Source organism: Pygocentrus nattereri, chromosome 11, assembly GCF_015220715.1.
Source record: "Pygocentrus nattereri isolate fPygNat1 chromosome 11, fPygNat1.pri, whole genome shotgun sequence".
NCBI lineage: Eukaryota > Metazoa > Chordata > Actinopteri > Characiformes > Serrasalmidae > Pygocentrus > Pygocentrus nattereri.
Window position 1 is genome coordinate 13,894,321 of NC_051221.1, and position 27,191 is coordinate 13,921,511.

At 40.0% G+C, this 27,191-nt stretch overlaps 4 gene segments (V, D, J or C); 3 read left to right on the top strand and 1 right to left on the bottom strand.

Moving 5' to 3' along the window:
• Window positions 1-7,422: 7,422 nt before the first annotated feature.
• Window positions 7,423-10,331, bottom strand: LOC108435616. The segment is given in 3 exon segments: window positions 7,423-7,880; window positions 9,345-9,470; window positions 9,899-10,331. Coding segments are annotated over 3 exon segments (507 nt in total).
• Window positions 10,332-17,887: 7,556 nt separating this feature from the next.
• Window positions 17,888-18,790, top strand: LOC108435617. The segment is given in 2 exon segments: window positions 17,888-18,001; window positions 18,104-18,790. Coding segments are annotated over 2 exon segments (375 nt in total).
• A 2,317-nt stretch (window positions 18,791-21,107) lies between these two features.
• Window positions 21,108-21,658, top strand: LOC108435588. The segment is given in 2 exon segments: window positions 21,108-21,239; window positions 21,333-21,658. Coding segments are annotated over 2 exon segments (375 nt in total).
• A 2,414-nt stretch (window positions 21,659-24,072) lies between these two features.
• LOC108435618 lies at window positions 24,073-24,718 on the top strand. The segment is given in 2 exon segments: window positions 24,073-24,186; window positions 24,288-24,718. Coding segments are annotated over 2 exon segments (375 nt in total).
• Window positions 24,719-27,191: the final 2,473 nt, after the last annotated feature.

The window sequence follows — 27,191 nt, forward strand, 5'->3', positions numbered from 1 at the left end:
CGGATCTGGATCTGACTTCACTCTGACCATCAGTGGAGTCCAGCCTGAAGATGAAGGAGATTACTATTGTGTAGGTTTTCACTGCCCTAACATCTGCGTGGTCACACAGTGATACAGAGTCGTACAAAAATCTCCTTCAGTCCGACTGCAGTGGGACCTACTGCAGGTGCTGAGGTGGAAGATGTGAAACAGCACAATCACAGATTTGCATGAGGGTAGTTGCAAACTGCTCTTAGTCTGGTTGTTATTCAGTCATGCAGAATATGCACTGTGAAAGAAAGTATGAAGAAGTGAAAAGTGCTGGGTTAAATGTCAACTTTTGTACCAGTGGCCAAGCACTATATACATACACTGACCAGCCATTATGGCCACCGCCTTGTTTCTACACTCTTTGTCCATTTTATCAGCTCCACTTACTGTATAGCTGCACTTTGTAGTTCTACAGTTACAGACTGTAGTCCATCTGTTTCTCTGATACATAGTTAGCCCCTTTTACCCTGTTCTTCAGTGGTCAGGACCCCCATAGACCCTCACAGAGCAGGTACTATTTGGGTGGTGGATCATTCTCAGCACTACAGTGACAGTGATGTGGAGGTGGTGTGTTAGTGTGTGTTGGGCTCGTCTGAGTGGATCAGACACAGCAGTGCTGCTGGAGTTTTTAAACACATTAGTGCCGCTGCTGGACTGAGAAAAGTCCACCAACCAAAAACATTCAGCCAACAGCGTCCTGTGGGCAGCGTCCTGTGACCACTGATGAAGGACTAGAGGGTGACCAACACAAACTGTGCAGCAGCAGATGAGCTGACTCTCTGACTTTACATCTACAGGGTGGACTGACAAGGTAGGAGTGTCTAATAGAGTGGACCGTGAGTGGACACAGTGTTTAAAAAGTCCAGCAGCACCGCTGTGTCTGATCTACTCCTTCCAGCACAACACACACTTCCCACCACCACATTAGTGTCACTGCTCTGCTATGGTCCTGACCATTGAAGAATAAATTAAAAGGGGGTTTACAAAATACTGTAACATCTTGGGAAAGTAGGAGACCCAGGAGAGGCCGTGATTTCTGGAACGAGAAGCGCTCTTTGTTAACAACAGTAAATAAAGGCACATAACACAGGGGGCCAACAGGGGGACATAATTGTGAGCCTGATACTTCTATAGTGATCAACCCCCACATTATCCACAGTATTCCCAAAGCCCAGTACATTAACACACTATGCACACACTTTAACCCACTAAAATCCCAAGCTTATTGCATGTTAAGGCTTATTATTCAGTAACTACAGGGACTTCAGTGCAAACTAGTTGAGCTATTCTTAGTTATACAAGAGTGGAATACAACTTGGGGCTTGCTGGTGGGCTGTGGCCTTTTAAGGGGTTAAACTAAAGGACAACATCAATAACAATTGCAGTCCTTTTGGTGGAGGGGTGTACGGGGCAGATCTACATATCCCTCTTATAAACCCGACCAAACCCTCAACCCACTATTTGACACAACTAATCAAAGTAGATATATCAACAAACCAGGCTAACCGCTTATGCTGCACTTGGCCCAAGGTCCACGGCTGCTGCTGATCCTCACAGCGGAAAAATACGGGCTCCCAGAAAGAGAGTTCATCAGATTTCAGGGAGAGAATTGAAGTGTTTTATACCCTTCTTCTACAAACATGCTGTAACTTACTGATGAACATTTCTTGAGTGATTTCAAAAGTTCATATACAGCACAATTTTCAGCCTATGTCACATTTCACATCAACAGACAGTTTTATGTTGAGCATCATGTTGGTGTTTGCTCAGCTGACACTGGTCAGTTGTTTAATAATACAAAATGGAAAAGGAATGGCTCTGGGCTTGGATTACCATCATTATTCCACTCTCAGCAACCTACCATTGGAAAAGGGAACCCTGGAGAGCAGCTTTAGTCAGTGATCTACGACTAGCCCACACATGTATTATCAACTGAAACATTCACAGTAGATGCAATAGATTTGTTTGCAGCTCCTCATTCAAACATATACTACACTCACAACTGTTTCGGCAGCTCAGGACCCTGGACAGCACACAGAACCGACCTAATAAGACCCAGAGATCATCAGAGAGGCACTCCTGAATCGAAACATTAGACTGATCTCCAAATAGCCCACACTGCAAGAAATTCGTTCACAGAAACCTAGTTTAAAAAGATGAAAATGCCTATATTAAAGCTACACTGTGTAGATTCTGGAAATTTGAAGCCTGCATAAGTTGAAATGTTGTGCTCTCTCTCTCTCTCTCTCTCTCTCTCTCTCTATATATATATATATATATATATATTGAATTCAGGTGTTCCAGTCACTTCCGTGGCCACAGGTGTATAAAGCCAAGCCCCTAGGCCTGCAGACTGCTTCTACAGACATTAGTGAAAGAATGGGTCGCTCTCAGGAGCTCAGTGAATTCCAGTGTGGTACCGTGATCGGACGCCACCTGTGCAACAAGTCCAGCTATGAAATTTCCTCACTACTAAATATTCCACAGTAAACTGTCAGTGGGATTATAACAAAGTGGAAGTGATTGGGAACGACAGCAACTCAGCCACGAAGTGGTCAGCCACGTAAAATGACTGAGCAGGGTCAGCAGATGCTGAAGCGCATAGTGCGCAGAGAACACCAACTTTCTGTGGATTCAATCACTACAGACCTCCAAACTTCATGTGTCCTTCAGATCAGCTCAAGAACAGAGTCGAGAGCTTCATGGAATGGGTTTTCATGGCTGAGCAGCTGCATCCAAGCCTTAAATCACCAAAACAGCGTCGAATGCAGTGGTGTATAAAGTGCCACCACTGGACTCTAGAGCAGTGGAGACATGTTCTCTGGAGTGAACAGTCAATCCAATGGTTGACCCTGGGTTTGGTGGTTGCCAGGAGAAAGGGACTTGTCTGACTGCATTGTGCCAAGTGTATAGTTTGGTGGAGGAGGGATTATGGTGTGGGGTTGTTTTTCAGGAGTTGGGCTCGGCCCCTTAGTTCCAGTGAAAAGAACTCTTAATGCTTCAGCACCAAGAGATTCTGGACAATTTCATGCTCCCAACTTTGTTTTTTTTTTTTTTCATATTTGGAGCAGGAGGTCCTTGAAGTAAGAAATAAAGTTAGAAATATATTTAATCAAAAACTAATGAAGTTCTAGCCAACCTCCATCCTCTCACCCACCACAAATTAGTTTATGAACTTTTTGTGAAGTCCTGTTATGAAGATATTTGCATAGACAGAAGACACACTGCACTGAGTGATCCAGGTTTTTCTAACTTCACAGCAAAGCAAGAAGTCTTTAAATTGTATAACAACAAATCCCAATCCTTTCACATGATTTATTGGTGAGCAGGGGTGTTGCTTGGCCCGAGCTTCCAGAGCTGAAGCTCTGAATATTTTTTAACGTTCTGTTAATATAACTATTATATTATATTAATGCGATTATAATGCAAACATATAAATGCAATTTTTTAATCCTTTTTTCAACTGATCTGCCAAATTATTTCCATTTGCCAACTGCAGTTACTACAGCATAGCAGCTTTTAACCCAACTTTACTGCCAAAAAACTGCCTGATATGTTCTGCTGTCAGAAAGCCTGATTTGTGTTTTTAGGCTCAATAAGCTTGACAGAGGAGAAGACACATTGTTATTGGCACTGTATGTAAAATGAATCTTTAATTATAATTTAATTAATGAAGAGTTGTAATTAAGAGTCTTCCAGTAAGCCTAAAAGTTTCATGCTAAAAAGTTTAAATCATCAAAACAGTGATTGAATTCATGTTAATTGAACATTAAATCCTCTGTTCTACTCTAATGTTAAACCTTAATCACCTTTGTAACCTGAACTACAACCCCAATTCCAATGAAGTTGGGACGTTGTATAAAACATAAATAAAAACAGAATGCGATGATTTGCAAATGCTTTTCAACCTATATTCAATTGAATACACTACAAAGACAAGATATTTAATGTTCAAACAGATAAACTTTATTGTTTCTTGCAAATATTCACTCATTTTGAATTTGATGCCTGCAACACTTTCCAAAGAAGTTGGGACAGGGGCGTGTTTACCACTGTGTTACATCACCTTTCAGTGTAACAACATTCAATAAGTGTTTGGGAGCTGAGGACACTAATTGTTGAAGCTTTGTAGGTGGAATTCTTTCCCATTCTTACTTGATGTACAACTTCAGTTGCTCAACAGTCTCCACTGTCGTATTTTGCGCTTCATAATGTTCCACACATTTTCAATGGGAGACAGGTCTGGACTGCAGGCAGGCCAGTCTAGTACCCACACTCTTTTACTACGAAGCCACGCTGTTGTAACACGTGCAGAATGAGGCTTGGCATTGTCTTGCTGAAATAAGCAGGACGTCCCTGAAAAAGACGTTGCTTGGATGGCAGCACATGTTGCACCAAAACCTGTATGTACCTTTTAGCATTAATGGTGCCTTCACAGATGTGCAGGTTACCCAGGCCATGGGCACAAGTGTTCCCAAGCCCGTGTGGTAATATCCGTTACAGAATGATGTCGGTTTTTAATGCAGTGCCACCTGAGGGATCGAAGGTCACGGGCATTCAATGTTGGTTTTCTGCCTTGCTGCTTACTTGCAGAGATTTTGTTGATATTATGGACTGTAGATGATGAAATCCCTAAATTCTCAATTGCACATTGAGAAACGTATTTGAGTGGGCTGGGCTAGAGAAACTCCACAGGGAGCATGATGTGTGCAGGAACAGCTGACAGGCAAATGTGAGGCATAGGACAAACTTTTAGAGATAAACTCTGCTGATGTACAGCACGGCTGTGGCCAACAACTTCTAATGTTGATCCAATACAATATTGACCTTGAAACTTCAACCTGACCATAAAAGATTATGGCTCAATTATGGATCAAAGTCTGCTATCTTGGGCAGTTATTTCACCACTGGAAAAACCAGCATGGTTGTTCTTTTCATTGTGAAAAATTTCATGATGAATGGATCAAAGGAAACAACCCAAAATGACTTGGAAGAAAGTCTGATCACACTGACTTACATTAAAAGTAGTTTTTTCTTCTCCTGTAAAATTACCATTTGAGAGATACAAGATTTTGCTCTGATAGCAGCATCGTGTTGTGATTTGGATGCTAGAATGCAGAGGTGGACAAAGTACACAAACCATGTACTTGAGTTAAAGTAGAGATCCCCAAGGTAAAATATTACTCCAGTAAAAGTAGAAGTCCTTACTTTAGACCTCAACTTGAGTAAAAGTACAACAGTTTTTTCCTTCAAATGTCCTTAAGTATCAAAAGTAAAAGTACTGAAAGAGTAATTCTGGCTCTGATGTCCTGTTATCATTTTTATAACCAGACTGGCTTCATGAACTCATTTCAGGTGAAGATCCTCCAGCGTCTCTCTTGGTAAACCAGTCTTTTAATAGAACGTCATTAATTAGTCTGACACTATTAAAATTATGTGATTGCGAGTCACAAAATACAGAAGGTAAACAGTTTCCATCAGGGAGAACCGAGTGGCTCTAAAACAGCTTTTTACAAACAAGGAAAGTTTCAGTTTAAGATTTATTTGTAACTTAGTGACAAGTTAAATAAAAAATTGCTTTCAACTCAGGATCACAAATAAGTTTTCCTTTACTGTATTGCAGCTGTAGGTCTCTGTTCATAAACATAAACCAGCCCAAGCTAATTTAGTATAGAATGAAAGTGTTTGTATAAATTCAGAAAAAAAAACACATGACAGTCACGACTGCATATGTGGACGTATTTCTATATTGTGCTCTATTTACACAAAGTTAGGTTAGTTTCATCATTTAGGTAGACGTACCTGCTCCCAAAGTTTTACGCTGCTGCGCTGATGTTGAACTGTGTGCTTGCACTGGGTCGGTATGACCAACAGGTCAAAACCGCTGTGTCCTGATTGGTGCTCTTGCTTCACGCTTCTTTCAGTTTAACATGTTATGTTTTATGCACACATAAACCAAAAGAAACGACAAATTTCTCATAATGTAGTGGAGTAAAAAGTAAGATATTAGACTCTGAAATGTAGTGGAGTGAAAGTAAAAAGTCGCCCCAAAATGGAAAAACTTAAGTAAAGTACAGATACACAAAAAAACTACAAACCGGATTCCAAAAAAGTTGGGACACTAAACAAATTGTGAATAAAAACTGAATGCAATGATGTGGAGATGGCAAATGTCAATATTTTATTCGTAATAGAACATAGATGAAAGATCAAAAGTTTAATCTGAGTAAATGTAACATTTTAAAGGAAAAATATGTTGAATCAAAATTTCACAGTGTCAACAAATCCCAAAAAAGTTGGGACAAGTAGCAATAAGTGGCTGGAAAAAGGAAATTGAGCATATAACGAACAGCTGGAAGACCAATTAACACTAATTAGCTCAATTGACAAAATGATTGGGTATAAAAAGAGCTTCTCAGAGTGTCAGTGTCTCTCAGAAGTCAAGATGGTAAGAGGATCACCAATTCCACCATTGTTGCGCAGAAAGATAGTGCAGCAATACTAGAATGGTGTTACCCAGCGTAAAATAGCAAAGACTTTTAAGTTAACATCATCAACTGTGCATAACATCATCAAAAGATTCAGAGAATCTGAAACAATCGCTGTGCGTAAGGGTCAAGGCCATAAAACTCTACTGGATGCTCGTGATCTCCGGGCCCTTAAACGTCACTGCACCTCAAACAGGAATGCCACTGTCAAGGAAATAACAGAATGGGCTCAGGAATGCTTCCAGAAAGCATTGTCAGTGAACACAATCCACCGTGCCATCCGCCATTGCCAGCTGAAACTCTACAGTGCAAAGAGGAAGCCATTTCTAAGCAAGCTCCACAAGCTCAGACGTTTGCACTGGGCCAGGGGTCATTTAAAATGGAGTGTGGCAGAATGGAAGACTGTTCTGTGGTCAGATGAGTCACGATTTGAAGTTCTTTATGGAACACTGGGACGCCATGTCATCCGGACCAGAGAGGACAAGGATAACCCAAGTTGTTATCAACGCTCCGTTCAGAATCCTGCATCACTGATGGTATGGGGTTACATGAGTGCTTGTGGCATGGGCATCTTGCATATCTAGAAAGGCACCATTAATGCAGAGAACTATGTTCAGGTTCTAGAACAACATATGCTCCCATCTAGACGTCATCTCTTTCAGTGAAGACCAGTGTAGATCATCTTAGACCAGGTAAGACCACAATAAATCAGCTTGTACGAGCCTAAACCAGCTATGACCAGCCTAAACCAGCTCAGACCAGATATGACCATATGACCAGCTTAGGCCATCTTAGACCAGCATGGTTCATTCCAAACTAAGGTCATAATCAGAATCATAATTTATCGTGATCAATTTATCAATCACGATTTATAAAACAGTGTAAAACAGAAACTAGAGCAGTGTTTCAGTTTTTGAAGGAAAGCTTTTATTTATAAGGCAAATTTCACACATTTCTGCACTGAAACATACTTAACACATCTAAGTGACGGCTACGCTAAATGACCCGATCTCGGTGAAGCGGAGATGCATTTGTGAGGTCACAGGTCAGGGCATTGGTCTGCGGTCACTGTCTTGCGGACGGTAGGCTGGGAGTCCTTGGTGGCCTCGCAGGTCACTGTGTTCTTCAGCCACTGCTGCCGGCTGACGGTCAGGGTGCTGCTCCAGCTGTAGAGGCCGTCGTTCTTCTGCAGAAGCGCAGGGCTGTGACTGACCCCCGACTCCAACGAGCAACCGCCCATCTTCCAGCTCAGCTTCCAGTCTGAGGGGAAGCCCCCACTGCCCACACAGACCAGAGAGGCCTTCTCCTTGTCCTGCTCCATGGTGGACGGGGGCAGCACCGTGAGGGTGGGTGCCGTGTCACCTAGGAGACACACATACACAGTGTGAAGCTCTGATAGATGGAGACAGCTGTCAATCATTCAGCCCAGAAAGCCAGGTGGAGCCGCCACAGGAAGACACTGGGTTTCATTTCTCTCAAACCGCACAGAGCAGAACTGAGTTCAGTCGGGCATAGAAACACATTCAAACTGCAGCCTGTTTATTTAAAATATATCTGACCTGAATTACATTCTCTCATAAATGATATTGTGTCCTGAACGTATTACTGTTGGACTTTAACGAGAGCTTTAAGAACAATGTGCTGTAATTTCTACATAAACAACCACTTTTCACCCATCTGATCAATGATGAAGCACTGAATGTAATATTAATATATATTTTTTGAGACGACAGCTTATTTTGCAATAAATATTCATAAAAATGAATAATAATATAAACATTGAAAGTGTAAAACTACTGTAGAGCTCGGTCATATATGTCATATATTTCACAATCACTTATATTATCACATATTTTTATATCACTTTTATGCTGCACAATACCTTGTAAATTATGACTTTCAGTATTACAAATGTACTTTTAGATGTTTCATTCAACATTTCTTGATTTCTGAGAAGAATAAGTGGATAAATAATGATAACTGATAAATAATATACTGTAATCATCTATTCACATTAACTTTTGGGTCAAGTTATCCGTCGTGAAATCTGATCTTTTGAAATAAGAGGACTTCTGGGTGTTATTTCATTATAGCGTCATGCAGCTTCTTCTACAGCTGTTTATCATTCTGGCCACATTCAATGTTTATTTTAATTTACAGCTTCGTCGCATTTTACAAATCGTCTGTTGAACAGAAGCGCATTAGAATCCGTTACTAGACAAACAAATTGCTTTTAATCTGTTGAAAAATGAGTTGCGTATTTGAAACAGCAACAATTATATGCAAAAGTTTGAAGAGCGCCAGTCTGAGTGATTTTCTATGTGAAAATAGCATCCTCTATATGGAATGTGCTAAAATATGGCATGCTTCTGCACATTTTAATGCGCAAATGCTAATTATTTTCTGAATTTAACATCAATAAAAACCTAAAAAATAAACGTTTTCCCCCTGATATCTTAAATTCTGTGAATAAACAGTAGCTGTGCATTAAAACATGTATTAGTGTGTCATTCGGCCAAGGGCGCCCAGACTTTTGACCGCAGCTGTATAAGCTGTTATAGTCTTTTAAAGAAATCGACTGCATGTCTGTTATCTTCAGTGACCAGATTAAAGTCTGGACACTAATCAAAACTGGATTATTACACAAGGTGAACTTTTAACTAAGAAAGACTGACACTGACTGAGCTTCACTGTAAAAACCTCAACACTGAGTAAATATTAAACACATACTGAACAGTTTCCTCCTCTCATCTAGTTCCACCACAGACCCAGAAACGACTGATTTTCAATGGATGATGTTGCTAATGAAGAAAGTTAGTTACTCACGTCCAACTGACAGTTTGGTTCCTCCACCGAAAGTCCACCACAGTGATACAAACTCATTCAGCGGCTGTACAAAAACCTCCTGCTCTAAAACTCCACACTGTTCCCACAGTACAGCCTCGCTGTGCTCTGTAATGAGGGCAAAACAGAGCCCAGCTCACAATTCACATGATGAATATACACCAAAATAGACAAAAATGTACCGTTTTATTTATTACTTTTATTCTTTGTTTATTTATTTGTGTCTTCTTTTACTTAGTAGGCGACTGAATGCAGAGCTGAACATCATTCTCAACCACTTTACTCTGAAATCTTTCTTTAGAAGTTAAAAATTCATTCTTAGTTAGAAATGGACATTAGAGTTTACTGACTAACCAGAAACCTTAGAGATTCAACACTGGCATCTAAACACTGGTATGAATATTAAAACAACAATTATTCCTTAAACACAACTCATTCCATCAGAATAAGATGAATAGTTCCTCTATTACTCCAACAGACTCTGAGAAAACAAGACTACAAACAGTCAAACAATGTTTTTAGAAGAATAAACTCACCATTGTTGTCGCTTCCCTTCACAATGATAGACAGAGTATAGAAAAGTGCCAAATTCATCAAATAAAGGCCATTTATCCACGGAACGTTATGAAATCGCCCCCTGGTGGTTATGCAGAAGACCTCACAATGATTTTAGAAAGGATTTGTTCAGTGATTGTAAAGAGAGCTTATAAGCTGAGGTTTGACTGAAACACTAAATCTTACCTTTAGGCCAGTGTAAGACTCTGGAAAGGTGTAAAGAATTTAGAAGCAGGAATTTAGGAAGGAATAGTAACTAGTTTTGAATCAAATTGGTTTCATGAGTGTATAAAGACTTTAAAGACTGAAGAATTTTAGGTAATACATTTTCTGTACTAATATTGTTTGTCATCAGAAATGAAGACAACATGCTAAATTGAATTCCTGGCTTCTCCGACAGCAGAGCTACAGCCAATTTCCATTCCGGAGTGGAAAGTCTGTTTGTGTTTTGGTCTGTGATGCCAGTCACTGCCCATTTCTTAGTATCATTTCAACACCCCAGGTTGCCAGAAATGAAACAAATTGACAGGCAAACACAGAGGGCTGTAGGTATGGAAGCAAGCTAACAAATGAACCGGATCTCAACCTAAAAAGACTCTGCATCCTTATGAAAAGCTCCATGACCAGAGAGGTAGTAAAACATGAGTAAATATTAGTGATGCATTTGAAAGATGGAGACAACTTAGAGCCCAGAAGGACTTTAAGACGGCTGCCTACTTTCTCCTGAGCAGGTGAGCATTGAGCTTCAGCTGAGGTCGGTGTACCTTGACTAATTCATCACGGCTGCTTGTAGGAATGAGCATCTTAAGTCATTGTAACATTAAGTGCATGGATTCATGCTCTGTGGTCCATGTGCAGCTGGGTTATCAAGGCAGATGAGGCTGAAGTTGGCCTTCTTAGCTGTGCTAGCATGTGCAGGCTAGGCTAGACAAGCTAGCATGTCCCGCCAATGTGCCTTAAATCGCTTTCCCTTATAGTTTTACGCTGTTTTAGTGTGAGTTGTATCCACTCTGACTCTCTGTGAAATAACACTCAATAATGCATTGAGTAAAACATGCATTAACGGTGGGTAGCGCTGTCGCCTCACAGTGAGGAGGGCTTGGGTTCGATTCCCCGGCTGGGTGACCGGGGTCCTCTCTGTGTGGAGTTTGCATGTTCTCCCCGTGTCTGCGTGGGTTTCCTCCAGTTTTTCTTGTTTCCCCCCACAGTCCAAAGACATGCAGTCAGGCCAATTGGACATGCTACATTGCCCCTAGGTGTGAGTGATCGTGTCTGTTAGCCCTGCGATGGACTGGCAACCAGTCCAGGGTGTATCCTGCCTTCTGCCCGATGACCACTGTGATAGGCTCCAGCACCCCCTGCAACCCTGAGGGAGAAGCAGCTTAGAAAATGGATGGAGATGCTGTGTGTTAATCAGTTTATCCGTTTATGGCTTTTCTGTTTTTGCAATGTTGCAGAAACTTAACACTGACAATGATCTCATTCAACCTAAAGAGAAACTGTTGAGCAGTTTTGTGAAAGTGTGGAAATTTCAGATGCTTTTATTTTGCACGTACATGTTAGATTATAAAGAGGTGAAGTTCATCCGCTCCAGCTGGGTTAGTATCACTAACTGAGTCCATTGCAGTCACCAAGTAACTTTGCTTTGTTGATAAAGTTTGTTCTGTAAAGCTTGTCCATCTTCTGGGTCAAGCATGGTTTGGTCAGTTGGTTAAGCAGTTCTTTGGGCCTTATATAATATTAATTGTACATATTGTAAATTTTTGTTCTACGTTCTATTAGATTTTTTGTTATTGAAAGAAGTAGCATCACTGAGTCATAGAAATAAATATGCTAAAAATGGTGTCTGTGCTGCTGTAAAACATGAACTAATCATGTAAAATTCAATGACGTTGGTTTGGATTTGGTGGGAGTTTTTCAGACCACGTTACAAGTCTTTACATACTAACGTTACACGCATAAAGGCTTAAAAAGAAAGTCCAGATTAGATCTCAAAGGCAAAAAATCAACATTAAAATCAAGATGTGATGACAGTAGCAGATAATACAATCCTATCTTAGGATGACATGTCCTTCAAGACGTTTTAACTGATTTTTCTTTGAATTCTCTGTCGATGCACTCATAATCATCAGGGTCATCTGGGCTCCAAAGCATAACTGGCAATACAAAATGCTGTTCTACACAAAGACTGCAATTACACTTTTCCACCAGAGGGGTCTCCAAATCCCCAGAGTGTACGTAGTGCAGCTGTAAGTGAAACGTAGTTTAAATTCTCACGTCTGTCGCTCTTTATTACATCACAATATCTGAGCGTTCTAGAACTCTCTGTGACCATCAGCCAATTCCATCCATCCTGTAAAGAAAAAGAGAGAGAAGCACTAGAGGAGGCTGATGAGGGACGTTGAGTAATTAAACCCATAAAGTACTTTATATGGACAAACAACTGTGTTGTGAATGTCATTTTATATAAAGAAAAGAAGCAGAACTATAAAAATCTTTATGCTACAACTCACAGTTATAAATGAAAGAGAACAAAGATGGTCAGTTCAACCCGAACGGCCCACAATAACCCACTGGCAGACGTCACATTATTTCTATTTATTATTTTAATTTGAAGAGTGAACAATGCAGTGCAGATCAGATGATTTACAGAAGTGAAATTTGTGGTGAAGTCCTGTTATGAAGATATTTGCATGGACAGAAGACACGTTGCACTGAGTGCTCCGTGCTTCAGTGCTCTGGGAGAGTTTATAGTGCTGTGAGTTTAACACTTCATGACTGAGAGCAGCTACAGCAACTTCTTCACCCACAGCAGCCATGACTTTAATCCCCATCCTCATCTGGACACTGATCTCCTGGACTCAAGGTCAGACACTGCTTCAAAAACTTCAAAAACAAGAATTATTAATTATCCACATGAGTCTTAAATGTCAGTGTTGGTTCAATTCTATTTCCACAGGTCAGGTGACTGTAACTCAGACTCCTGCAGTGAAATCTGCTCTTCCAGGAGACACAGTCACCATCAGCTGTAGAACAAGCTCTGCAGTGTACCACCACAGCTCAAACGGTCACTATTTACACTGGTATCAGCAGAAACCTGGAGAAACTCCTAAACTCCTGATTAAACTTGCAAATCAGCTTCAGTCTGGTTTTCCAGCTCGTTTCAGCGGCAGTGGATCTGGATCTGACTTCACTCTGACCATCAGTGGAGTCCAGCCTGAAGATACAGGAGATTATTACTGTCAGAGTTACCATTATATCAACAGTAACAATCTGTTCACACAGTGATACAGAGCCATACAAAAACCTCCCTCAGTCAGACGGTACAGACCCTGCACTAATGCAGTGGGACCTACTGCAGGTGCTGGAGTTGGAGGCTGGGAATATATATAAATATTTACTAAACTAGAATTTATTTATTTATTGCTTCTTTAATTAGTTGCTACTCAATGCAGAGCTGAACCTCATTCTCAAACACTTTAGTCTGAAATCCTAGTTTGAACAAATGTTCAAAAACTATTATTCCTTGAACACAAATCACTCCATCAGCATAAGACACACAGTTCCTCTATTTCTCCAACAGACTCACAGAAAACAAGACTACAAACAGTCAAACAATGTTTTAGAGGAATGAACTCACTGCTATCGTCGCTTCCCTTCACATTGATAGACAGAGTGTAGAAAAGTACCAAACTCATCAAATAAAGGCCATTTATCCACCGAATGTTATGAGATCGCCCCCTGGTGGTTATGAAGAACAACCTCACAATGATTTTTATAAAGGCTTCGTTCAGTAAAGAGAGCTTATAAGCTGAGGTTTGACTGAAATACTAAATATTATCTTTTGGCCAGAGTAAGACTCTGGCTGTTACGATGGAATAGTAACTAGTTATAGTTAGTTACCAAACTGGTTTTATGATTATATAAAGACTTTGAAGGGTGTGAAGTGTGTGGCTGCATAGAACCCATTTTCTGTTCTACATGAACAGAACTAGGATAGTCTGTTATCAAGTGAAGGCTAGACTAGTCAAACTAGAATGTACAGCCAGTGTGTCTTAAATCTCATTCTCTCATCATTTACACTGTTTTAGTGAAAGTATTATATTCACTCTGACACTCTGAACAAATAGAACTGTATAATGCATCTGAAAGATGTAAGAAAATGAGATGAAGTGTATTTGGCCTATTCATTGTGTGCCACAATCACACAGTGCAGAATGGATCATTGGCAGAAATACCCGTTTCTTACCTCCTTCTAGGTTTAGTAATCTAGCAAAAATGCTGAAGTAAAAGTTGGAGTCTGACATATTTTTTCCTTAATTAGAAGTATAAAGTGCACACTCTTAAATGTACTTAAAGTAAAAAAAAAAAACTGCAGGCAACATCCCCAGAGATCCCCTTGTCTACAGCATCCGAACAGATTTACGTTTATTTTCTTTACAAGAATTTGAGATGGACATTAGCATTTTTTAGAGTTTTTTGTTTATAATCCATATTTTTATATTATTTAAAATAGTTATATTTCCAATTTTATATTGAGGGGGACCACTCTCTGTTCCTCCCTGGAAGGGGAGAGTGATGAACCCCCTGCTCCCCCATTGATTGTTTGATGTCACAGGCCCAGACTGTCCTTGGCACAAGGAGCTTCTCAGCAGAGACATCAAGGTTTGAGAGATTGTAAATTATGAACCAAGGAACATCTCTATGGTATTTAAACAAAGGATGAAAGATCATTACTTGAAAACCTCTGCAAGTGGTGAAAGCTGTGTGATGTGTCATGGAAGCCAAAGGCCTTAAGCTGAAGTCCTGAGGTGCCCAAAACTAAGAGGAAAGCTGACCATTGTTAGAATGGCTGAAGAAGCAGCCCTTTTCTATAGTATCCATTTCTTGATGAGTAAAGTGTCCTCAGGATGAGAGATCCTTCTGCCCATGCTACTGTCCACCTGCATCTGAAGCATCTGGCAGGCTTCCCAAGAGACAGTCACTGCTCAGCTCTGCTCTTTACACAGTATTCCAGTAAGCATATTGTACCAAGGACAAAGAATGACTATGAATGAGCTAAAACTGTACATTATATGGCCAAAAGGACGTGGACACCTGGCCTTCACATCTACATAAGCTTGTTGGACATCTTATTCCAAAACTCTGGGGTTAATAAGGAGTTGGCCCCTTCAGAGCTATAACAGCCTGTGCTTTTCTGGGAAGGCTTTCCACAAGATTTTGGAGTGTGTTTGTGAGAATCTGGGCCCATTTAATTAAAACAGCATTTCTGAGATCAGACACTGGTGTTGGATGAGAAGGCCTAGCTGATAATGAATATATTTCCTGCTGTTTCGTATTTCATATAGAACTATTTCATATGTCTTATTGTTCCCCAAATCCTTAAAATATAGATTACAAATATCTACTGGCATATAGTTTATAAAACATCCTGAAAAAAGTTGGGACACTTTGTAAAATGTAAATAAAAACATGATCTGTAAATAATTTAAACCCTATATTTAATTGAAAATAGTACACAGACACACACACACACCCACACCCACACACACACACACACACACACACACACACCCACACACACATACATATATATATATATATATATCATTAATGTCCATTTCATGATGCACAGTTTTTGTTGGCCATCCTCAAAGATTCAACAGCGACTTTCATTCAATATATATCAAAGTTCATTCCATAAATGTCAAAGTATATATATGCTTTGACATTTATGGAATGAACTTTTGATGGACATCAATGACTCCAGATGGAGCTTAAAGGAAGGTGATAAAGTGACCAGTATATACACACAGTGATCCCTTGGACAGAGTGATCTGAGAGTGGCTGTTATATGATGTGAAGCCAAAGATGGGTGGAGCTTCACTATGTACATTATTTGACATGGTGCAGAAGAAGAGTCAGATGAGGTCATAATAACCGATTGAAAAATGCTCTTTTATTGAAAGCAAGGGAAAACGATGCCACTTCAAAAGCCAGTGAAAAATGAGGTAGGACACTCCTAGCCCAGCTCTTTCTTCTGATGGTCACCAAACACAAATACTCTCACTCACCCTGAGCTGGACACAAAATAACACACACACACACACACACACACACACACACACACACACACACACACACACACACACACACACACACACACGCACACACACACACACTGTACCTCAAGAACAAAAACAATGTTTAATATAAATCAAAATTGATTGTGAATATATATCAAAGTTCATTCTATACAATGTTCCAGTGGTGGACAAAGTACACAAATCCTGTACTTGAGTTAAAGTTGAGATACTCAAGGTAAAATATCACTCCAGTCAAAGTAGAAGCTCCTCCCTTTAGACCTGCACCTGAGTAAAAGTACAAAAGTATTTAAGTATGGAAAGTAAAAGTACTAATAGATTCATTATGACTCTAATGTCCTATTATCATTTTTGTCACAACACTCTTGCTCTACACGTTCATTATGACAAAAACTGGCTTTAAACTCAGGATCACAGATGAGCTCCTTTACTATGTTGATCTGTAGGCCTCAGTTCATAAACATAAACCAGCCCAAACTAATTTACTATAAAATGAAATGGTGTTTGTAGAAATTCAGAAAAAAGCCGCGTCAGTCACGACTGCATATGTGGACATATTTCTATATTGTGCTCTATTTACACAAAGTTAGGTTAGTTCATCATTTATGTTGAACAGACTCTCCCAAACCTTTACGCTGCTGCGCTGACGTTGAACCGTGTGCTGCACTGGGTCGGTCTGACCAACAGGTCAAAACCAGCTCTAAACAAAGTGACCGCTGGGCCCTGATTGGTGCTCTGGCTTTGCACTTCTTTCATTTTGACATGTTACGTTTTTATACACACAGAAACCAAAAGGAATGGCAGATTTCTCACAATGTAGGAGGAAAAAGTCGGATATTAGACTCTGAAATGTAGTGGAGTGAAAGGAAAAAGTCGTCCAAACTGGAAAAACTTCCGTACAGATACATGAAAAAAAGTATTTAAGTACAGAAACTAATTACATTTACTTAGTTACTGTCCACCACTGCCATGTTCAATCAATATGCAAGGTGAGTCAAAGGTCACAGGACAGGTTTTATTTTATTTTTTATTTTATTATCTCCTGGGGTCATCTTGAACAAATTGTGCATGTTGAGAAATTCCGCAACAAACACTACCTTCAGCACTGCATCGTGGAGGCTTGTGACAGCATAAAAAATACAATAAAACGCAGTCCTGTGACTTTTGAATCACCCTGTATATCTATGTCCATTCCATATATTTGAAAGTTCGTTTAATATTTCCTGTAGGGCTTGCCATCTTTACTTTTGAAATGATAAGCCTCTATGAGACGCTCTTTTTATACTCAGTCATGTTTCTGTCCTCTTGTCTATTTACCAGATTAGTAGTGAGATGTTCTTTTAGGTGCTTTTTCTAGAATTACACAACTTTACCAGGCATCTGTTGCCCCTGTCCCAACTTTTTTGAAACATGTTGCTGGCAAAAAATAAGACTTTCACATTTCACAGTTTTTAAAAAAAATCTTTCAGTTTTTAGTATGCAAATGTTTGTACATCATTGCATTCTGTATTTAATTACATTTTTCATAATGTCCCAACTTTTTGCAAACAGGGTTGTACAAATGGGTGTGTAAGTGAGTAAGAAGCAAAGTAATCCCATTATATTTGAAAGATGCATTTAGAAATTTGTAATGGATTATGATTTTGGGTGACTATGTAGAGACCAGTGTCTTACACCTATCACAATGCAAACTGTTAGAGATAAGAATAGAATGACATAATGATACTTTTCATTTCTGAACTTAAGCTGAATGAACTAATTTACAGAAGTAAAATTTCTGATAATGTTCTGTTATGAAGATATTTGCATAGACAGAAGACACGTTGCACTGAGTGCTCCGTGCTTCAGTGCTCTGGGAGAGTTTATAGTGGTGTGAGTTTAACACTTCATGACTGAGAGGAGCTACAGCAACTTCTTCACCCACAGCAGCCATGACTTTAATCCCCATCCTCATCTGGACACTGATCTTCTGGACTCGAGGTCAGACACTGCTTAAACCTTAAAAATACATAAACTTCAGAATTTTAATGAGTCTTAAATGTGAGCAGTGGTACAGTGTCATTTCTACTTGTTGTTTTCCAGAGTCCACAGGTCAGGTGACTGTAACTCAGACTCCTGCAGTGAAATCTGCTCTTCCAGGAGACACAGTCACCATCAGCTGTAGAACCAGCCAGGCAGTGTACCATGACTCAAAAGGCCATCACTTATATTGGTATTGTCTGAAACCTGGAGAAACTCATAAAGCCCTCATTGAATTTGTAAATCAGGTTCAGTCTGGTTTTCCAGCTCGTTTCAGTGGCAGCGGATCTGGATCTGACTTCACTCTGACCATCAGTGGAGTCCAGCGTGAAGATACAGGAGATTATTACTGTCAGAGTTACCACGGAGGCACTGTGATCACACAGTGATACAGAGCCATACAAAAACCTCCCTCAGTCAGACGGTACAGAGGCCTCACTGCTGCAGTGGGACCTACTACAGGTGCTGAAACAACACAAAGTCTGCCTCTGTGGAGGAGAACAAGCTCACCACACTGACTCACTACTGATAGTAGAACTGTATGAATGACTTTATATATGATGGCTTTATTAACATGGTATATCAGATGGACTTTTGACAGAGGTGCTAATAGCAGCTTAGTTCCCAAACATCAAAATATCATGTGCTGAGCCAGAGACCCCCCTTATTAATTACATTTTTAGTCTAAATATTCATTAAGTCTAAGAAATCACATTTAAGATAACATTACACAGAAGCCTCGACCGCAAAATATACACTCACCGGCCACTTCATTAGGTTCAGTTGCTTGTTAACACAAATAGCTAATCAGCCAATCACATGGACACAACTCAATACATTTGATTTGTCTCCTTTTCTCAGTAAGAGCCTCTTGACAGCTACACATCCCTTCAGATGAAGCTTATCTGATGGGACAGATCTGGTGGTCTACCAGGTTGTTCATGGCTGTTTGGAATTCCATTTTCTCTGTAGCAAATGTATGATTTACAGCAGTGATTTTTTTTGTTGTTGAGGTTAGCCTAAATTTACAAATCACTGCTTTCTGTTTTTATTTTCATTAAAAAAAAAAGAAAATCATGAAAACGTTTTCGAAATTGGGACAAGTTCCTGAATGTAGGTCATATCAATGCTCAGCCACTCTTACATCAAAGAATTGCACAGTTTGGCCAGATATTGTGGCATCTTACTCGTTCCAGGTCATCCCACAGATTATTAAAAGGATTCAAATCCAGTCCAGATGTGTGAATGCTCCTGAATGTTCATCATGCCAATCAGTCACATTTGCAGAACTGTCATCTTGGAATACAGGATCAGGAATATTATTTTCCTTGATACCATGATGAGTGAATGGCAAAACCTGGTTGTCCAGCAGCTCAAAGTAGGCACTGTGGTTCAAATGTCATCTTAACCAAAGGACCTATTTCTGTGTAATTAAAACACCCCAGCACATCACAGTGCTCCTCCATTTTGAAGCACACTTTGCATGCAATCCTCACTGAAGGCCTTCATTCATCTGACCAGATAATGTTTCCAGTCACGAACAGTCCAGTTTTTGTATCTCTCCATCCACTGTAACCAGGCAACTATGTGAGCAGAAGTGAGCGAAGGCCTCTTGTGTGATGCTTTGCTCCATATGCTCATGGTATGCAGTTCCCTGCTGAGTGTTCTTGCAGAAATTGGTTGTGAAGAACCTGCATTGACTTCTCAAAGCAATTCTTGCCTGAAAGTGCAGCAATTTTTATTCACATGCTGTGAAACACACCGGAGGTCCCTGTCCTCACTATATATATTTTCATACTTTCATTGTATTGTTGATGTTACATGAAGCAGACTTAACTTTTCCTTTCATTACACAAAATGCACGTCACCACCAACTGATGCTACCTCATTGATATGTTGTTGATATGTTACTGAGAGTCTGCTGAGTGTTTATTTCATCTAAAAAGGACCACCCAGAATAAAATATCACCAAACTATCATTTGTAATACAGTACTGAGCCATGATAAACACAATCATTCACTCTTGGGTTCCAGGTTTCCACTGCAGCTAAACCAGACAGGCTTATTACATACTAAGGCTTATTACTCTGGAACTACAGGGACTTCAACGCAAACTGGCTATTCTCAGTGCGTAATAAAACCTTGGGCCTGCTGGGGGGTCCTGTCCTTTTTAAAGTGTTAATGTCATTTTCTGACATGTTTATTTTTTAACAGTTGCACAATTACCTCTGAATTATTATTTACCATTCATATTTTCTATAATACATTCATTCTGTACAAATAAATCTTCTGTCCTACTTTTTGTTCTACCTTTGTGCAACACAAATGAAACTCTGCAGAAGCCGTCTATGATTCACAGTTTGTTCACTGTGTCGTCTGTAGGCTAAGTGGTGAATGAATCAGATGACCATGCATTTGGCATTGATTTTTGAATAATAGCTATAGGTGAGAAATAACAGGCTTATTCACCATTTTATCCTGAATGCTGCTATGACACAGCCTATGTGTTTATGTGAACATCTACTTTATCTGAACCCTATATTGCACAGTGTTGCCTTATGGCAACCATTACTTTACTAAAAGTCAGTAATATAAAACCTGTGTTTTACTATTTAATTGTCGAAAGAGGGTCTTTTACTTTGAAAGGACAAATACTTTTTGACATCACATGATCAGGACAGCTTATTATGGTGTGATTATTACCATGCATTTCAAATGACAATTGAAATGGTATTAATTTCCAATATTTGTAAAATTTGGGCCAGACATTTTGCTAGTACATGTTGGATGAATTTAGTCTGGTCTTAATAAAAGGATAGAGAAAAAAAAATTGATTTTATGGTGTTTTCGATTTTATATTTCCGTTATTTACCCAACTTAAAATACCCAAAACACATTAAAACATTTTAATCATGTTTAAGTAATAAGTCGTGCAACAGAGAGTTGAGGGGTAGTGAAGAAGAAAAAAAAATGGATGATTTACAGAAGTGAAATTTGTGGTGAAGTCCTGTTATGAAGATATTTGCATAGACAGAAGACACGTTGCACTGAGTGCTCCGTGCTTCAGTGCTCTGGGAGAGTTTATAGTGCTGTGAGTTTAACACTTCATGACTGAGAGCAGCTACAGCAACTTCTTCACCCACAGCAGCCATGACTTTAATCCCCATCCTCATCTGGACACTGATCTCCTGGACTCAAGGTCAGACACTGCTTCAAAAACTTCAAAAACAAGAATTATTAATTATCCACATGAGTCTTAAATGTCAGTGTTGGTTCAATTCTATTTCCACAGGTCAGGTGACTGTAACTCAGACTCCTGCAGTGAAATCTGCTCTTCCAGGAGACACAGTCACCATCAGCTGTAAGATCAGTGAGGCAGTGTATTACCACAGCTCATATGGGCATTACTTAAACTGGTATCAGCAGAAACCTGAAGAAACTCCTAAACTCCTGATTAAACTTGCGAATCAGCTTCAGTCTGGTTTTCCAGCTCGTTTCAGTGGCAGCGGATCTAGATCTGACTTCACTCTGACCATCAGTGGATTCCAGCCTGAAGATACAGGAGATTATTACTGTCAGAGTGTTCACTGTCCTAGTAGTTGCACGTTCCCACAGTGATACAGGGCCGTACAAAAACCTCTGCACAGGGACCCACTGCAGGTGCTGAAACAATGTGTTTACCAACTCTGTGGAGATGTGAAGACACTACTGATGCAGTGATTACAGAAATATATGACTTAATTCACAATAGCACACAATAACACAGAACGAGACACAAGCAAAAAATAATAATACACGTTTCATTTTGCTACATTAAGATTAAGTGACCATTGTTAATCCCACAACGGGGAAATTTCACCTCTGCATTTAATCCATCCATGCAGTGAAACACCACATACACACACTAAAGGGAATAAGCACACTTGTCCGGAGCAGTGGGCAGCTCTATCCACAGCGCCCAGGGAGCAGTTGGGTGTTAGGCGCCTTGCTCAGGGGCACCTCAGTCATGTACTGTCAGCTCATGGGATCAAACTGACAACCTGCTGGTCACTATGCTGGTTCCTTAACCTCCAGCCCACGACTTGGACTATGGAGCATGTTTTTGGCCAAGAATCAGTGACCTGATTAGTTGAATTAAAATTGGTTTACACACAGACGGTAAGTGTCTCTGTTCTCTGTCATTCTGTATTCACGGTGGTGAATGTGAGAGTAACAGAGCGCTTACATTCCTGCAAAACGTCTGATCAATAAATAAACACCCACATGTGTAATTAAGTCCGCTTTAGCCATTGCAGTCCACCATCTGAACCAACTGAAAGAGATACAGTATCACAGAAAAACAAAATGTGTTACAGTCTTGAAATGGATGGACAGGGTATGAAAACACCCTGATGTTCTTCAGGCTGCTGTCTGAGGCTGCAGCTACTGAAGCAGCATCAAAACAAACACTGACACTGTTCATGATCAGGGTCAGAGGTGGGGAGAGGAGCATAAATCAGTACTTAAGTAAAAGTATTGATACATGCATAAAATCAATAAACAAGTAAAAGTACCTTCCTCAAAACAACTTGAGTAGAAACTTAAATACTGAGTGCTGCAGTGGAACGTCTGACCCGCGTTTACCAGCACAGGAACTGAAGATTGTGCGACTCTGTTCTTCTCTAGGGATTCTTTTGGTCTAAAATATAGCAGGTCCAAAGTCTTTGATGTAACCAGTCACGAAGCAGTATAGATATTGGCACCATCAAAACATATTAAAATTAAACACAACATTTTTTTATTATTAATGAAATATGAATGGCTAAAATGTAATGGAGTAAAAAGGTTCCTTTACTCATTTTAATTGAAGTGAAAGTATGATAAACACGATTTGAAATATGATTTGAAAATACTCCAGAGTTAAAATCCAAAGGTTTACTGAAGTACATGTACTTGATTAAATGTAACTAGTTACTACCCACCTCTGAATAGGTTTATAAAGACATGCCATTAGCATGACATCAAAGGCAATTTTAGTCAGCGGCCCGATTGCATTTCGTAGCTCAGCCAGTTGCTTTTTTAATTATTATTATTATTATTATTATTATTATTTTTGAAACAATGTATGTCCCCACCACTTTTGGAGGTGTGGCACCACCCCTGTCTGAAAGTTCCACATAACATTTAAATGTCTGTGCAGCTTGAAAGCCACCAGACCGGTCGTTAAAAAGCATTTCTTATATCTAATTCAAGAAACTGACCATGTCAGTGACCAGGTATTATTTGGGTGGTGGATCATTCTCAGCACTGCAGTGACACTGTTGTAGTGGTGGTGGTGTGTTAGCGTGTGTTGGCATAAGTGGATCAGTTTTTATACACCTCAGAGTCACTGCTGGACTGAGAATAGTCCACCAACCAAAAATATCCAGCCAACAGCGTCCTGTGACCACTGATGAAGGACTAGAGGATGACCAACACAGACTGTGCAGCAGCAGATGAGCTGTCGTCTCTGACTTTACATCAACAAGGTGGATTGACAAGGTAGGAGTGTCTAATAGAGTGAAACTCCAGCAGCACTGCTGTGTCTGATTTACTCAAACCAGCACAACACACACTAACACACCACCATCACATCAGTGTCACTGCAGTGCTGAGAATGATCCACCACCCAAATAATACCTGCCTTGCAATGGTCCTGTGTGGGCCTGACCACTGAAGAACAGAGTAAAGGGGGCAATAAAAGTAAGCAGAGAAACAGATGGACTACAGGCTGTAATTGTAGAACTACAAAGTGATCCTAGATAGTAAGTGAAGCTGATAAAATGGACAGTGAGTGTAGAAACAAGGACATGTGTTGGGTTTAATACTTTCATTTTGGCTTTATATTAAAAAACTGTGTTCTATCCAACCTTCCACATACTCTATAAGCACATCCCTATTATTTTAGCGTGAAGTGAAGCATGAATGATGAAGTCCTGTTATGAAGATATTTGCATAGACAGAAGACACGCTACACTAAGTGCTCCGTGCTTCAGTGCTCTGGGAGAGTTTATAGTGCTGTGAGTTTAACACTTCATGACTGAGAGCAGCTACAGCAACTTCTTCACCCACAGCAGCCATGACTTTAATCCCCATCCTCATCTGGACACTGATCTTCTGGACTCAAGGTCAGACACTGCTTAAACCTTAAAATACATAAACTTCAGAATTTTAATGAGTCTTAAATGTGAGCAGTGGTACAGTGTCATTTCTACTTGTTGTTTTCCAGAGTCCACAGGTCAGGTGACTGTAACTCAGACTCCTGCAGTGAAATCTGCTCTTCCAGGAGACACAGTCACCATCAGCTGTAGAACCAGCCAGGCAGTGTATTACTACAGCACATATGGCCACTTACACTGGTATCAACAGAAACCTGGAGAAACTCCAAAATTCCTCATTAAACTGGTGAATGAGCTCCAGTCTGTTTTTCCAGCTCGTTTCAGTGGCAGTGGATCTGGATCTGACTTCAGTCTGACCATCAGTGGAGTCCAGCCTGAAGATACAGGAGATTATTACTGTCAGAGTTTTCACAGTGGTGGCGTCTTCACACAGTGATACAGAGCCGTACGAAAACCTCCCTCAGTCAGACGGTACAGAGGCCGCACTGCTGCAGTGGAACCTACTGCAGGTGCTGAAACAGCACAAACTCTAGAACAAGCTCACCACACTGACTCACTACTGATAGTAGAAATGTGTAAATTATTCTATTCATAATGGTTTTATTAACACAGAATATCATGTACTTCTCCAGTGTACAGTCACTATCAGCTGTAGAAGCAGCACTACAGCATATCACTGCAGCTAATACAGCCAGACGTTACACTAATATCAGCGCAAACCAGCATCTCTGTTCATGCGCTCCTCCACACACTTCACTGCTTCAGTCCCATTAAGAACATTAACTCATGCAATAACACAACAAACAGGGTTAAAAGATTTTCAATAAGAAACATTACAAGAAATCTGTGGATACCAAATATGAAGAATTATGAATATGAATGAAAAAAAAAAAACAATCTGAATAATATCATTTAAATCTGGACCTGAGAACTTTAACAACAATTCGCAAAATTCTGAAAGTCCTGCCTCTCTTAGTTATTGTTGCTATGTCAGGCACACTTTCAGTTCAGGCTCTCTTCTAGCATCTGTTACACTTGCACTAACAGGCAATGAAGTTCAGTAATGCAAAGGGAAATGTAGAAGAACACAAAGGAGCACATTTGAAACTAAACTGATAAAATATGAACATTGGCCACTTTTAACCCAACAAATCCTGGACTCTGAAACAACTAATCAATCAGGGAAATCATTTAGCCACTCAAAATTAAAGTGCTGGGTTTTCTGTCTAAACGGGAGGAGGTTTTATTGATGGAAGCTTCCCTTACAGATGAGCTAATGCCATATAGCTGAAGCTAATGCTAGAGCAATGTTAGATGTTGGGGAGCTAGTCTGTGCTGATAAGGAGCGTTTATCTTTCATGTGAGGCCTTTTGGGAAACTTTACTGAAACAATAGATAGAATGGCAAGTAGGAGTGCGTTAATATTTATCTTTAGGTACAGTATTTTAATAACTAATGTGAGCGCTGTACAGTCCTTTTAAAGAGTCCTTCACACTTCACCCTCCAAACTAATGGGGGACAAAATAGCACTACACTCCTTACCAGTGCAGAAGAAACATTGCAAGTTCAGTGTTAAACATCACCCCTTTAACCACCAAGAGTTTTCTCCAGGGCTGGAAATCAACAGCAATGTTAACTATTGTTTTGCTTCTATTTAATCACTTATTTTCTTAGTCACTTGTCAACGCTGTGGTACAAATTGGTATTATGAGACAGGATGTGCCAGCGTTAGCTGATTAGCGTGCTAATTTCAGTAGATCACTTTGCATCACTGTACACACTATTGATAAGTGTAGTCAATTACTGAATGTCTTAAACTAAAAATCTCAACTAAATGATAAGAAAAGCTGATTAGATAGTTAATGGATCATTTTTTCTAATGTTATTTATAGTTAGACATCAAATTAAATAGATTTTTAGCAAGTGCAGCAACTCAGATAAAGTTTAGCTCATCTTAGAGCCAATATAAGTTTGTTAATTGCTTTGACATTCAGCTGTGAGTTTTTTCACATATTTAATTCAAAACTATTTCAGCTTCAGGAATAAAATATCAACAGCACCATCCCCGAGGTGATCAGGATAGTATGTCAGGAATTATACGTTCTTCAGTAACACATCTCACTATTTCATAACCTAACATATCTGACTAATTTACTGCCACTGCTGTTCTCACTGCAGGTTTGTTTGAATTCTGCTTCCTTCACATGACAGAGGACACAGTGTTGGAGATGATTAGATGTTTTTGGAAGCAGTCACTTTTTCTTTTCAATCTAGCACATACACCTAGTCTTTGTGTGTGTGTGTGTGTGTGTGTGTGTAACTTAAATATGCATGGGTGGTCTCCATACTCCCAGAATAGATCAGTTTTCTGTGCAGATGTTCAGCTTGACGTTAGAGCAACTTGTTTCCCCCCCTTCCCTTTCAGTGCGAATAAACCAATTTGCCCATAACATTATCTGACTCCAAGACAACTGATTAATATTTAAACTTTTAACAAACTTTTTTTTTCATGAAAATTGTCTTCAGTTTTCAAAGAAACGTGAGACACCCTTCACAGCTCGACTGAGGTTTCTGGATTATCCATCCACTGTCTACTCTATTACACACTCCTACCTTGTTTGTCTGCAGTATCTCATACATTGCTACACAGTTTGTGTTGGTCATCCTCTAGTCCTTCATCAGTGGTCACAGGACGCTGCCCACAGGACGGTGCTGGCTGGATATTTTTGGTTCGCATCTCTGAAAGGCCGCTCAGGAAGGAAGAAGCCGCTGCTCCAAAAACCCCATAAAAACACAGTTTACAACTGTACTTGGGGACTAAGCTCTTACTTTTTGGAGAAATGTCCTCCGGTCCAATGAAACAAAAATGGAACTGTGTGGCCATAATGACCATTTGGGGGCAGTCGTGGGCTGGAGGATAGGGAGCTGGCCCTGTGACCGGAAGGTTGCTGGTTCGATCCCCAGCACTGACAGTCCATGACTGAGGTGTCCTTGAGCAAGACACCTAACCCCCA